Here is a 15,381-nt window from a genome sequence, read left to right on the forward strand (position 1 = left end):
GTTGAACGTCTAAAGTATGCCACCCATCAGGGATGTAGTGGTAAGATAGACAGGGTGTTTTGCTTTCATGGAGGTTACAGTATACTGGGGGAACCTAAGCAATAAACAGATAACTAAGAAGAATAACTGATAACTGAAAAGGGCTGGGCATAGGATTAAAATAAGAGTGATGTGATCACAGAGATAGAGTAGCTGCTTTAGATTTGAAGGTCAGGAAAAGCCTTCTTTTATAATTTAACATTTAATCTGAATGACAAGGAGCAGCCAGCCATGTGATGAGCAGGAGAGGAAGAATAATAAACACCTTGTCTTAGTGTTTACTACTAACATTACTTTCTCACGGTTGTGAGCTTTTTAATGATAGACAAAGATTTTTGGCTTCATCACATTATTAATCATCTCATACATTTATATATGCAAAGATTATCCTACCGTTGTGTAACTCTTGTAGATAAATATAATTAACTCAGTAACTTGGCCGCAATTTGTACTCTTTGTTTTCCTTTGAATTTAAGTTAAAATTTTATTATATTTGTTTTTTGTTTGTGATTCCAGGGTGGTGTTATTACTTCTGACATGATTGAAATGATATTTTCCAATAGCCCAGAGCAACAGCTTTCAGCAACACAGAAATTCAGAAAACTGCTTTCAAAAGGTGAGTTCTGAATATGTTAAGTATATTTTTCATTTATTTACAAAGTATTACTTTCCCATAATCTGTTTTTCACACTACAGATAACTTGCTTTGGAGTATCTCTATCAACAGAATAAAAGGACACATACAGACATAGGTATATTATGAGCCATGGCTAATTTTTGAATTTCCTTTTTTATTTGTGTGATCTTACCAGAACCAGAAGGCAGCATTATTTTCATTTCTGAGGTATCTTATAAAAGATCTTAAAGTGATAAGAACAGTAGCAGTATTTCATGTTAATTCAAATTGAGAAATTCCACTCTTTTTTAAGAAAAACTTAAAATATCACTTGAAAGAGTAGTGATTGTTGATTCTAATGTTAGCAGTTTATCGCTGAAATTTAAGTATGGATTTATTGGTGGACAGGATAACTACCTTTTTGGTGTGCGTGTGTGTATAATTAGGGTAGAATGGGATATGATACTTCTTGTTATCTGGGTAAGTGAGAACTCTGGAACTCTGAGCCATATTAAAATGTTGATAGTAAATCAGCATTAAAACAGTTAACCACCCCCTCCCCCGCATAATAAGTTATGGTTGTTTGGAGTCATCAGTGATAAATTAATATATCCCTTGAGGTTAACTGGAAAGAAAACCTACTACCAGAGCAAAAAATAATTGCTTTTTGGATGACAACCTGTTAAAAATAGCTGAAGGCCATTATCATATTACCGTCCCCACCCTTCTAAAAATGTCTTATCTCTTTTCAGCATGCTGAGATGGGTTTCTCAGATAATGTGGTTTTCCAAGGTCTTTCAACACTCTGCTACTTTCCTGCATGTATTCTAGTTTGCCAGCCATTCCTCTTAAAATGTGATAATTAGAATACAGTACTCCAGATGCATTCTTATTACTCTAAGATGTGGTGGGAGATTGCCTTCATTGTCCTGAAACTATACATTCCAATAATGTACTCCAGGCTAGCATCATTTATTTTGGTTTATTTTGGTAGTCATGGCATAGTAATGTTTCATTGCATTTTCAGCGATCTATACTCCCTAGTACTTTTCTTTATGAACTGTTTTGAGGTTTCGTCTGTGAAGTCATGTGGATTTTTAAAAATTGCTTTAAAAAAATCTAAAAGCTGAATTTTGCTTTATCCCTGCTGTTTTATTGCCATTTTAGGCTTATTGTTATTCTTTCTATACATTGTTTCTGTAATCTAGCACGTTAACTACTTCATTTTTATTGTCATCATCAAATTTATTTGTTGTGTTTATACGAATGGTTGATAAAAATGTTGAACCAGGCAAAGAACATGTCATTAGAGCTTGCTGCAAATTAACATTGAACCATTAGTCATCCCTTCCCAGTACAGGCCATTGACTTAGCTAAGAGTCCCTAGTAGTACTGTAATCCAGCTGCCATTTTTCTTGCGTAGCTACATGAATGTCATCAAAAACTTTGTCAAATGTCTTGCTGAAATTACAATGCTAATCGTTTAGGACATTTCTAATCTATTTGTCCAACAAGTTTCTATTGAATGATTTTATTTATAAGATACTCTGTTGTCATAAATGAAAAAGATTAATTTGGCAAGTCATTCTTAGTGAATTTCTGCTGACTCCTGCTTATCACTACAGCAGTAAAATTAGATCCTGCAAGCACAGAATCTCCTAATCCAGTTTCTTCGGACAATTTATGTTAAATAAAAAAGAGAGACTTAAAACCCATACACAGAAAAAGGGTTAGAAGGAAGTATACCAAAATAATAACAGTGGTTGTCTTTTGATGTTTTTCCCCATACTTTCTAAGTTTTCTAAAATAGTAGAGGCAGTAATTTTAAGAATTCTGCCCATCATATTTCCATGTTAAGGCTTCCCTTATTATGAAACCTTTTAAGCTACCCTAGTCTCAAAGTGACTGAACTCAGTTTTACATTTTTTTTTCTGTTTTGGATTTACAATATGAAAGAGATGCTAAAAATGGAGGGAGGGATATTATGAAGTAAGTTTGAGCTTTATAAAGTCCTTGCCTTGAAATCAAAGGATTATTTTTCTTCTTTCCTTTTATTTTTATGGGGAGACAGAACCTAATCCTCCTATTGATGAAGTCATCAGCACACCAGGAGTAGTGGCCAGGTTTGTGGAGTTCCTCAAACGAAAAGAGAATTGTACATTGCAGGTGCGGACCATTTTCATTTCTTGCCTCATATCTTAATTCCCTTTACAGAGTTACATTTTGTATTCAGATTTGTTACTTATTTTAATCTATATGAAGGGTTAGTTTTTTGATACTGATGTTCCTGACAACCACATTGCAAGCTGCTTTGATAGCTTTGTTAACATCCAGGCTCTTGGTTTTACTCTTTAAAATTCTTGTTACTTTTTATTTTATGATGACTATGGATCATACTTACCTGGTAGGGAATTGTTTGCAGTAGAGGAGCCATTATAAGGACCTAAGTGTGGACTATGTAAAATTTGGTTCTGAAGGATTTTTAGATTGTACTTGTTGGGTTTCTCAGGGCTGTGTAACATGGGCTAGATCAGAGACTCACTGATCCCCAAACCTGGTACTAATTAATCCTTCCCCTGCACCCCCGGCCCCACCCCAAAAGAGCTGACAAGGATGTAGCCTTGTTGGGAATGTGTGTGCTTTCTCCTATGTTAGTTTACTGTATTAGTACTGTTGTATAGGGGTTCCAAGAGAAAATTCTACAGCTTCTGGATTAGATAATTTTTACAGCAAAAAGAACCAACTATCAACTGACTCTCATCTTGGGAGTTATCTAGAAATTTAAAAATACTATATTGTTCCTGAATAAAGTTGGATCTTAAGTAAACTAGTAATTAAGTAATTCAGTAGCTAGACTTCCTTGGAGTAACCAACTGAATCAATTTCTGAGTTATTCTTTAACAAATACCTGTGATTCCTAAATTCTCACTTGTAGGATCTAATCTGAGTGGCTCAGGCCCTTTAGAAAGCTTCTGTAACTATAAAGATTGGTTAGGTCCTACATAGATTACAAAATGGGGTTATTTTTCCAAGTAAATATTTGCTAATAACAAGTTAATCATAAAGATAACTTTCACCGCCATGTTTACCTTTGCCTTACTCTAAGGGTGTAATAAGGACTGGGGCATCTTTATAAGTATAAGTAACAGCTCCTCTCCCCAGGTTCCTTACTGTCCAGAGCATTATTGATAATTCATAAGACTTGATGCTTTGTCTTGATATTTTCTCTCCTTTCCTCCCATCCCATCCTTCTCTCTCTTTTACTCTCTTTGTTGCGGTGATGAGTTCCTTCCAGAGGAAAAACAGGAAGTCCAGAAAAGGTAGAGTACTTCAGTGTCCCATCAGTTTTTCTTCTCCAGTTTGACATTTACTAATCCCCAAGTTCATTTGAATTAAGGTTCTGTTTTGTTGGCTGCTTCCTGGATTGTAATTCTGGTCCCCATCTAAGGCCAGGATCACCAGACACCTGGAAAATAATCAGGTTCACCTAGAGAGCAAAGAAAGAGGACTTTTCTCAGAAAAAAAGGAAATCCAGACAACCAAGACTGCAGAGAACAGAGCCTGAGCCCCTTAAGCAACCTGTCAAGAGAACCAGAGGGACCAAATGAAGAGCCTTACTGCAGTTTATCATTTGAAAAGCTTTGTAGGAAGAGGGAGGTAGGGAAAATTTATCATTTTATTCATGTGGAAGTATGTTTCTATCCTGTCTCTGACAATGAGAGTAATTCAGAGATATTAAATTTACGTCTGGACTTAGCAGTTTTTAGTAGGTGGTTGCAGAGGTCCAGTTCCTTAATGTGTTAAAGGAAGATGGTATAACTTTCTAGTCCTAAAAAGAAAAATGTCAGAGAATTTGGTCTTTCCCCATCCCCACCTTCTCCAGTATTCCCTAAAGAGCACAGTATATTCTCTCAGGCAGTGCCCTCTCCTGGCTAACACTTGTAAATTCTACATCATTTTTGATTTTCTAATCCTAGAGTTTGTATCTTAACACATCTGAAGATGAAAGCCTTCAGAAATCTCTAATTTGCTTCTATCAGAATTCTCAGATTCCACCCTTGTGCAGCCTAACTAATAATTAGGCTGAAAGATTGAGAAATGATTCCTCTGGAAGTGACCACCTCGTGATTTTCACCTTAGCGATCCAAAGACTCTAGAGATAATGAACCTGTTTATTATATAAAGGTCATCATCCCTAGCTTTTCTTCTGTGTGCATTTAAGCACAATATGGTGTTCTTTCTCCAGTGTGACTAATGGGTACCCTTGACTACCCCAGAAGCAGGAGGAGCAAATATATTGATGGAGACCTTAGAGCCGGGAGACTTCATTGTTAAATAATTAGACGTGCTCTGGGAAGCTTGGAGGGTATTCCTTCCTCTGTCTTCTTGGAGAGCGCTAGGATGTGAGTTATCCATGATATTCCTACCTGCTTATTAGAAATTTGAATAGTGTGTCTTTGGAATGGGGTGTTTGCCATTTCTCTTCTAGAAAGAGAGTAATAATATGTAGTCATGATAGCTAAACTCAATAATAAATCACTGGACAAACTTATTCCCTTCATTCCATACATAAAGAACTGTGAATCCTAGTGAAGGGCTTCTTCACTTTCTTTCTGGCTTTCCTTATCAGTGGGATACTGCAAACCAGGGAGATAAAAATGCCTGCTTTTGGCAGTGCTACCTAGATACTCACTTGCCCTCAAATGAGATGAATATGGGTGGAATCTAGGACTTTGGAAGCCGACTCTGCCGTTTAACTAACAGCATTCTCAAACACAGTGACATGTAGGCCTCAGCCATACATGAGAGCCTTGACATGAGATTGGTCTGCCTTATGGTGTATTCCCTGGGCCCACTTGGTTTGTTTTTTTTGAGTCCAGGTCCAACATCTTTGTACTGTCCTTTGCAGTGCTAAGATGGTGTATTCCCAAACCTTCTTATAGAAGCTTATAAAAATAGCTAGAAATAAGTAAATTGCTTCCTAGTTCCAGTCATTAAACAGATACTCCTCTTAAAGTTGTAAATTTGAATTAAATTGGTTTAGTTTTCCCATTTCTACCTTTCTTGTCCACACTAAAAGCTTAATGTGGTAAACTGCAGTTAAGCCTTCATCTTCCTATGTTTTTTTCCCCATCTTCATTGATCCCTCTACCTATCTTAAAAGGTTGCTCAGATGACTCAGGCACTGTTCTCTGCAGAGTTTGATATCTGGATTTATTTTTCTGATGTGAGCCTCTCTTTTCACTTGCTCTCCAGGTGAGCCTGGCATTTGCTAGGAACCAGAGTGGAACCGGCAAAGTGGCCAGCAACAGAGTCCTGATCCAAATGGAGAAAGGGAACCAGGCGTACTTCAACCTGGAGTGGGAAACTTGATAGGAGGTCAGAAGTACTTCAGTTTTGGATTCTCATTTTCCTTATTTTAAGGAACTGAGCACCAGAAGGTAGAGATTGAGAAAGGAAAAAGAGAACATACCAAAATCTTCAGCGTACCCTTCAGATTTCAGTTGTAGCCTTATTTAGAAAGTTCTGGACAGTGAAAAATAATAGTGGAATTACAATTTGTAAGCAATCACAGCTGCATGACAGGTTGTTTCCTTGCATGATGCCATTCTTGGAACACTAAGAATATAGTAGTTTAAAACAACAAAGAGGAGTAAAGATTATAATAATTTTGGGTACTACTTCAGGTGATACCATTTCTTAAGTTTTTTTCATTTCATCTTGTTGCTGAGTTTTTCTTGAGTTACATGGTTACTTAAATTACCTTTTCTGGCCATTTCTGTTATAACTTTATGCAATTGCTTTTGGTATCAACTCTGGACATTCCCATTTCACAACTCTCTTTCATGTTAAAATCTAGTCTGGGACCTGAGACGGAAATGTTCACCCCACTCAAAAAAATAAAGACTGCGATACCTAGTGAAAGAGAAACTACATAGTTCAAAGTACAACCAGTTTTTTTAAAACATACTTACATATTAAACACATTTGAAAGTTGCTTCTTCCAAGACTTTAATAGGGGTCTATACTCATGAGGAATTCTCAGTCTCTCTTTCTCTCTGCCTCTCTCTCTGTTTCTGTCTCTCTCTCTCCTCCCGCCTCCTCATGTCACACATATACACATGGGTATAGAAAATTGCACAAATAGAGCTTGATAAGTTTTTACAAGGTAAACATCACAGTAATCAGTGCCGTGTGTGTGTGTGTGTTTGTGTGTTTTAATGCCTCATTAATCCATGAATACGATTTGAGTTTTCACTGGCCCTCTGGTTATAGTTATTCATCTACTTCTTTCCCTGGTAATGGCAAAACTACTTCCTGATTTCCATTCTTACCAAGAGAGACCTTGAATCTTGTTTGCATTCAGAGGTTATAATCATTATGTACTTCTTAGTGATAAACATAACTCTGGTACATTCTTCTTTTGCTGAGAAGTCCTAACTTCCGAGTTTCTTCCATTCATGTTCTGGCTATTATTTACTTATTCTCCATTCTCCTAATCATTGTCACTCTATTTTGTTTTGCTTCTCCATTTTATTCATTTCAGTGGCATCTGGAAATCTGTCTTTTTCTGGGAGACCTTTGGGGCTAAACCTCATCAGACAAACAGCAGTTTGACTTCTGTTAGCAATTATTATTCTAATTTCTTCTCATTGATAACTCTTTAATATATCCTTTATCTACTCAGTTTATTGTCACCATTTCTTTTGCATCAAAATCTCACTGCAAACCTTTTTCTCTTTGATATAGATTGCTATGTATGCTGATCTTATTCATTCTTCACAGGTTGCTTTTCCTCAAAGTTTTCATTTTTTTGACATGGTCTCAGATGCTGATGACTCTCTGTTGAACTTTGAGCCTTTCTTCTTGTAGGAAAGTTTGCTTTTGTACCCACTTCATAGTTCATTTTCCTAGTAAGCAAAAGAAGCTACATTTTAGGTGAACTGTGTTTTCCTTTTAGCATACCCTAAATAATAAATAATAACCCTAAATAATCTGTCATATCATTATTTGAAATTTCTTGCCCTAGATACCAAAACTGCAAGCAATTGGAAGACTCTTGTCAGTGTTACAGGTGTGTTTCAGAGAGGAAACTATGGTTGGGGCCATAAGCCTACTAGATTAGGAGGCTGTAATCTAGCTCTCTTTGACTGGCATTACTCAAATGATTAGTGATCATTGGATCTTTTTCTGATAGTTTCCTCATTCATAAACTAGAAAAGCCAGGCTTCTCTGGGTTGTTGTAAGGAACACCTGAGAGTATGTGAATAATGCTTTGAAAGTATAAAGTACTGTATAAATGTCAAGTTTCAATTCAGACAGACTGAAAAGGGTTTGTACATTGGTTTGAGTAGTAATTTAATTACAGAGGTGATATGAGTTTTTATTTTATGCTACTCAGTGTTTAGAAGTCTCCTGAACTTCTCTTATAGCAAAGGGTTATCAGGCAAAAAAATGTTTGACTGTGGTGCTCCTAGTCTGGCCTCCCTGCTGCTGTAATATCAGTGTCCTAACTAGATATCAGACCACTTTATTTCACTTCTGTATATCAAATTTTAGGTTTCTTTGAATATCCCTTCTTTAAGTGTCTTCTGCTATAAATTTACTATCATTCATGTAGCTTTGGACTGGGCTAATCAGATTGTCTTCCCATTTCTTTCATTTTCCTTTACCCCAAGTGATTGATGATTCAGTTTTCCATATGACACCTGCCTTTCAATTGACCCCAAAGCTTAAAGGAGTCACAGCTCCATCTTTTGATGACTTTTTATTGATTTCTCATTCAAGGGGCATGTCACTGAATTTTTTTTCTTCCCCATATGTGCTTCATTAAAGAATATTAAATAGAAGACAGAACAGGAGAAGGAAACAAAACTAAAGTTTAATTAAGAACTCTAAATAGAATTGTAATATAAGAGTTCATTCTTGGATTTTAAGAGGTCATTCTTGGATTTCATCATATTAGGCTAAAGAGTCAAGTTACTGTAGAGATGTGTAGAATTAATAACGTGCTGTATTTTTTGTTGGCCATAATTTCCTTCATACTGTTTACCAGTTTATCAACCTTTAAGAATGCTCTTTTTAAAAAAGTCTTACCTCTGTGCCTTGGTTTGGAGACTTCTCATTTATTGGAAGCTCTTATGCTCTGAAGTTGCCATTTCTGTTAGTTGTATGTCCGTTAACTCCTTTCGGACTACTTATCATTTCAGTTGTCTTCTGCCTGTATTTTTCACTCTGCCTGTATTTTACACATTTTACTGTTTTATTCTTTCGCCATTTCACTCTGCCCATTTTATAGAAATTATTTAATTTTATTAGATAATAAGCATGGTTTAAGGCCAAAAGGTACATAAAGGCTTTACTGTAAGTGCCTATCCTTCCCATACTTGTTTCCCATTCACCTCGAGCTCTCTATGTAAGTGACAAGTATTTACAGTTTATTGTGACTCCTGCAAGAGATATTCTGTGCAATAAGTAAATTGATGCATATATTCCTTCTTATTTGGAAAATACAGTATGGTACCATATTAATGTACATTGTTTTTCTTTTTCCTCCATTTATGTCAATGGGAGATCATTCCATGTCAGTATATGAAGCACTCCCTCATTCTTCTTACGGTCTCATGTCAGCTCTGCCTTGATCTGAAATTTTAGACACCCTGAGTATTCCTCTAGGCTAAGGTTATTTCTTCAGGAATTCTTCATTTAAAATTAATATAGTATTTACCTGATAGATTATGTGTAAATAATGATCTCAGATTCTTTTCTTCATGCACAGAAAACCTTATTGTTATAAGTAAACAAGCTATTAAATTCTAATAAGATAATGAAATTATTTTTATCTTTATAGTTTGAGTCAGCTTGGGTACTGACAAATATTGCTTCAGGAAATTCTCTTCAGACCCGGATTGTGATTCAGGCAGGAGCTGTGCCTATCTTCATAGAGTTGCTCAGCTCAGAGTTTGAAGATGTCCAGGAGCAGGTAAAAATTGAAACAAGTAAAGAGAAGCAGGTCAAAGAATACAATTTTTCCCTTCAGTCTTATATTCAGAATCTCAGTTTTACCGCTTGGATATGACAATCCATGGTTCATCACAAGGAGTGTTCTAGAAATCTAAACTTAACCAAAATAGAAAATTTCATAGTGAATATAGGCAGAATTTCTCCTAGAAACATAAAACCATTTTTCCCTTCCAACCCTGAAATTCTTTAAGTCCCATAGATATACATTTTAGACCATGTAAACAGTTGCTGAGTTTTTTCTTATAGTAATCTCTAGTGTTGATTGACATAGCAAGTCTTTGCCACTTTTGTGCAGAAAATCACTTAGAAAACATGAAATTTTAATTACCGTAAAGTTTGTCAAATTCATAAATATGAATCATTACTAAATGAATATGACTTTCTTCTACAGCTTTATTGAGGTATAATCAACCTACAGTAAACTGCATATGGTTAAAGTGTATAATATGTTAAGTTTTGACATATGTATATATCCATGAAACTGTCATTACAGTCAAGATAATTAATATATCCATCATCCCCAAAAGTTGAGTAAAGTTTTCTGCATTTTGGTTGCTCTTAAATTCCTGGCTCACTGTTTTCTTTTGTAAGCAAGCTTAAAATACATTTGTAATCAGCTGAGTAAGCCATTTGGATCTCTGCTATGTTCCAATGGCTGTATGGAATGTTACTTAAGGGTAGGGCCCCCTAAGATTAAGAATATGTTTAAGGGGCTTCCCTGGTGGCGCAGTGGTTGAGAGTCCGCCTGCCAATGCAGGGGACGCGGGTTTGTGCCCTGGTCTGGGAGGATCCCACATGCTGCGGAGCGGCTGGGCCCGTGAGCCATGGCTACTGAGCCTGTGCGTCCGGAGCCTGTGCTCTGCAACGGGAGAGGCCACAACAGTGAGAGGCCCGTGTACCACACACACAAAAAAAGAATATGTATAAGAACTGGTACCTCCTTTTAATAAGTTTACTCCCATGAGTATTCACATGTATACTTATATAATAGTATTGATCTTCTTCCACCAATCCCACAACTATTTCATTTGACTCCCTGTTGAGTGAACTTAGGGGTTTTAATAGTTAATGTCCATGTATAATATGTTGATTAACTACTGTATAATTTTGTAAAGAGTTATTGTGATATGTTGGCATCTTTTTTGAAAGAATTATGAGAAAATTAAACTCTACAGCCTGTCATTAATGAATAATTCTTTCACAGGCAGTCTGGGCTCTTGGCAACATTGCTGGAGATAGTACCATGTGCAGGGACTATGTTTTAGACTGCAATATTCTTCCCCCTCTGCTGCAGTAAGTTTCTTTTTCTTTTCTTTTTTTTTTTTTTTGTGAGTAATAAAAATACGGGAAGTTCCTCAGAAAGCAGTGCATCTTTGGAAATCATTTTGGATTTCCTAGTGTTACTTTTCATTACAGATATTTTCTTACTAACTTGTTCAGATCATTTCCTTGGGCATCCTATCTTATTCAAGTGCCAAAATTTTGAATTCCTTGTGTTAGGATTAATTAAGCTTTATTGTTGTAGAGAAGAGCTGTTTGAAGACATCTGTTTATCAATAGCATTAAGTGGTTAAATATTTATATTATGCCATCAGAGAATTAATGCCCATTATATCACTTACCATTGCATCATTATGCTTATAGGTTATTTTCAAAGCAAAACCGCCTGACCATGACGCGGAATGCAGTATGGGCTTTGTCTAATCTCTGTAGAGGAAAAAGTCCCCCTCCAGAATTTGCAAAGGTAAGGATTACGCTTGTGGGAAATTGGCAGAAAAAGTACAGTTAAAAGAGCCTAAGAGGGCTTCCCTGGTGGCGCAGTGATTGAGAGTCCGCCTGCGGATGCAGGGGACACGGGTTTGTGCCCCGGTCCGGGAAGATCCCACATGCTGTGGAGCTGCTGGGCCCATGAGCCATGGCTGCTGAGCCTGCATGTCCGGAGCCTGTGCTCTGCAATGGGAAGAGTCTAAGAACCAATATTAATGTGAATAGAAAGAGAATAATTTATTTCTAGAAAAATAGGTCTTTTTATTTTTGTTTGAATTTGAAATAAATTTTCACTGCCTTTAAAAAGCTCTGAATTACTCTTAAAACATGGCATTTTTTGTTTGTAACAAAGTATCTAAAATGCAGAATTTCCTAGCTTTAACACTTAGGAAAATTCCTTTACCTCTCTGATCCACAGAGAGTGTTTTGACAAGGAATCTCACTCTGAGAATTGGTATATGTTAAACTTTGCTCTTTGAAATTGTTTTCCTTGGGCTCTGACTACCTCATCAAAGTAAACTGCAGGGTTATTGACAGCATTCCCAAAGATGGAAATGTCACTTGGCCACTTACTGCTCCATCTTCAGAAGTATTAATCACACCAGAAGTCACCAGGTGTGTGCCTGGTGGCTTTCTGGAGTTTCCCCCCTCATTTCTTGCTTTTTTTCTGTTGAAGTTCATAATCATATCATCTTCCCTTTATAGGTTTCCCCCTGTCTGAATGTGCTTTCCTGGTTGCTGTTTGTCAGTGACACTGATGTACTGGCTGATGCCTGCTGGGCCCTCTCATATCTATCAGATGGACCCAATGATAAAATTCAAGCAGTCATTGATGCAGGAGTATGTAGGAGACTTGTGGAGCTGCTGATGTAAGATATCTTAAAGTGTGTCTGTTCTTCTGTCTCTCATATTAGTTTTCTAGTTGCTGATACTCAAATATTAATGCATTATACTGATTTATTGTGCTTTAGGCTACTGTCTTTTGTTACTTTTTTATACTCATGTCAAATCTGTTTGATTGTTTTGAGGGTTATAAAGAACCTCTCATTCTGCTGTAAGCAGCCCTTTAGCAGAAACATTTGGAAAACTTTGATCTATGTAATTCTAGCTCATGATTAATGACCTGAGACCAACCACTGGATAGCAGAAAGCACACTGCCACTAAAAACGATCATTTTTCATCTTTGTCTCATTTAGAGCTTAACCTAGACTGGTGTCAGACTTTGAATTTTATTTTGCTATATCTCTTTGTGATGCCTTTCATTTATGAAGTGGAAGATTTATTGATGGCAGAAATAATTTGAGACTGTATTAATCAAATTTTTAGAAAATAGTATCAAAGAAAAAAATTAAGAGTGATAACATAATGGGGAAATAGTATAATTAAAAGCCATGTGAAATTTATTGGAGTAAGTACAAAGTAAATGCAAGGAAACATTGCCCCAAAGATGACATGTGGAATGAATTAGATAGTATAATATATAGAATATAAAACTCTGGGGTTGTAAGACAGGAATAAAGACACAGACCTACTAGAGAATGGACTTGAGGATGTGGGGAGGGGGAAGGGTAAGCTGTGACAAAGCGAGAGAGTGGTGTTGACATATATACACTACCAAACGTAAAATAGATAGCTAGTGGGAAGCAGCCGCATAGCACAGGGAGATCATCTCGGTGTGTGACCACCTAGAGGGGTGGGATAGGGAGGGTGGGAGGGAGGGAGGGAGACGCAAGAGGGAAGAGATATGGGAACATATGTATATGTATAACTGATTCACTTTGTTATAAAGCAGAAACTAACACACCATTGTAAAGCAATTATACTCCAATAAAGATGTAAAACTGTATATTAAAAAAAAAAACTCTGGGGTTATAGACTGGGTACAGATCAGCAGCATAATGCTGTTGTGAATTAAAAGCAATATAATGCTGGAGGACTCAGAAGTACATCATTCAGAATCTGGGAGAGTAACCTTTTGTACTCTTTAGTCTCTAGATTACTAAATATTTTAACCATTTCTTTTTAGTCATCGGATCTTAAATGTGGAGAAACTGGCACAGTTTTGAGAAGAGTGATCAATCTCATTATACGGGGAGAGAAAATAAGATATTTAGGGCTTCCCTGGTGGCGCAGTGGTTGGGAGTCCGCCTGCCGATGCAGGGGACGCGGGTTTGTGCCCCAGTCCGGGAGGATCCCACATGCCATGGAGCGGCTGGGCCCGTGGGCCATGGCCGCTGAGCCTGCACGTCCGGAGCCTGTGCTTCGCAACGCGAGAGGCCACAACAGTGAGAGGCCCGCGTACCGCAAAAAAAAAAAAAAAAAAAAAGATATTTAAGGAAAGTTAAAGGATATTAACTTACTTAGCCTAAAATCAAGACTTAATATCTGTCTTCAGATATATAAAAGATTTGTGGAGGGGTTTTTCAGACCAGTAAGTCAGCTGAGGTTTAGTAGAAAGAGTCTACTATTTGAAGTATGAGGCCTGGCTTTCATTTTCAAGTTAGCTCAACTGTTGATATATTTTTATTCCTGTGAAAATTAAGTGATTTGTAAAACTTAAAAAAAGTGCTGTATAAATGTTACTATCTCTTTCCATTATCTCAGCAACCATAGAGACCAAGTAAAGAGGAAATGAAACCTGCATTAATGAATAAGAGGGAAAACTTGGACTCCAGGTGATTGAATACCTGGGAAGGGTTATTAGAACAGATTTGTAGTTCTTATCGAAAAGTACCAAACAAAAGGAAAGACAGCCTTTCTTGGGGACACCAAAAACATTTCCTCATCATGATAGGGTTCCTTTAATAACCACCATAGGTGCCTTTCTGCTCCAAGAACCGATCACATATTAATTTCTTTTGGGTTTCAGCCCTAAGGAAAAGAGATTAAAGATAGAACTGTTGGATATAACACATCTTTTTATGGTTGCAGGCATAATGATTATAAAGTGGTTTCTCCTGCTTTGCGAGCTGTGGGAAACATTGTCACAGGCGATGATATTCAGACACAGGTATGAATAAATGGTATCTCTTTCTTTTTTCTTTCAGAAATAGCAGATTGACCCCTCATGATTATGTTTCTGTTACAGTATTTAACTCACATGGGGAGAAATGATACTTTGTTTCATTAATGTTTGTTAAAAGTGTTGGCTTTGGCAACTACTTTCAATACCTTCACTATCTCTGTCTTGACCTATTGCTTTGTGGCAATTTTGGGTTCCCCTATGGTGTAACTTATCCTTTTGGTTTGGTTTATTTCCCACTACTTCTACTTGAAGGGGTTCTTGTGAACATCAGAAGTCTCTAGTAGCATCCTTTCTGTCATCTTCATCTTATCTTCCCTGATGGCTTCCTCCTTTTTGTACACGGTAAGTTTCCTATGTGAGAAGTATCTTCCCTCCTGGTTCTTGATGTCACCTTCTATTCCATTCAAATTTTATATCAAGATACATCACTCACAGTGGATTGTTATAGCCATTTTTCTTCTTGATCTCTCAGATGCATTGGCATCATCTTTAAAATTATCTTCCTAGGCTTCTGTGGTGTTGAAGTGTTTTGGGTCTTCTGCCTCATTGACCATTTATTTCTCCTTAGCAAGTTCCTTTACCTGTTCTTTTCTGTTTATGGGATTATCCCCTGGAGGGGATTAGTTTTAGCCTTAGCTCTTCTTAGCCAGCTCTGACTTTCAGCAAGACATTTAATGTCTTCACTTTTCTAATCTCTAAAATTAGGAGACTGAATTTGTTCTCAGGTGTCTTCCAACTCTTAATATTTAACTTTAAATTTATTCTGTCCGCAAGGGAACTGGTGTACCTGGACCTCTGCTTATTTATGTTCCTGTCTCAGTGAATGGCCCCAACAGTTACCCAAGCCAAAAACCTGGACATTAGTTTGATTATTCCCTTTCTGCCACCTTTCTCTTCAGTCACTAATGA

At 36.9% G+C, this 15,381-nt stretch overlaps 1 protein-coding gene across 2 annotated transcripts in view; it reads left to right on the forward strand.

Moving 5' to 3' along the window:
• The window catches only part of KPNA1 (karyopherin subunit alpha 1), a 75,243-nt gene that overhangs the window by 41,907 nt on the left and 17,955 nt on the right, over positions 1-15,381 (forward strand). The window contains exons 4-10 of one of the 2 annotated variants that reach the window (XM_082655459.1): positions 556-655; positions 2,727-2,821; positions 9,507-9,638; positions 10,884-10,972; positions 11,324-11,423; positions 12,152-12,315; positions 14,379-14,457. In XM_082655459.1, coding sequence (XP_082511585.1) covers positions 556-655; positions 2,727-2,821; positions 9,507-9,638; positions 10,884-10,972; positions 11,324-11,423; positions 12,152-12,315; positions 14,379-14,457 — 759 coding nt within the window. Of the gene's footprint in view, positions 1-555; positions 656-2,726; positions 2,822-3,866; positions 3,976-5,911; positions 6,035-9,506; positions 9,639-10,883; positions 10,973-11,323; positions 11,424-12,151; positions 12,316-14,378; positions 14,458-15,381 lie in introns of those variants that run through there. The other variant, XM_082655460.1, reaches the window with a different exon arrangement.

The sequence above is a fragment of the Grampus griseus genome (assembly GCF_964374135.1).
Source record: "Grampus griseus genome assembly, chromosome: 5".
Classification (NCBI taxonomy): Eukaryota; Metazoa; Chordata; class Mammalia; order Artiodactyla; family Delphinidae; genus Grampus; species Grampus griseus.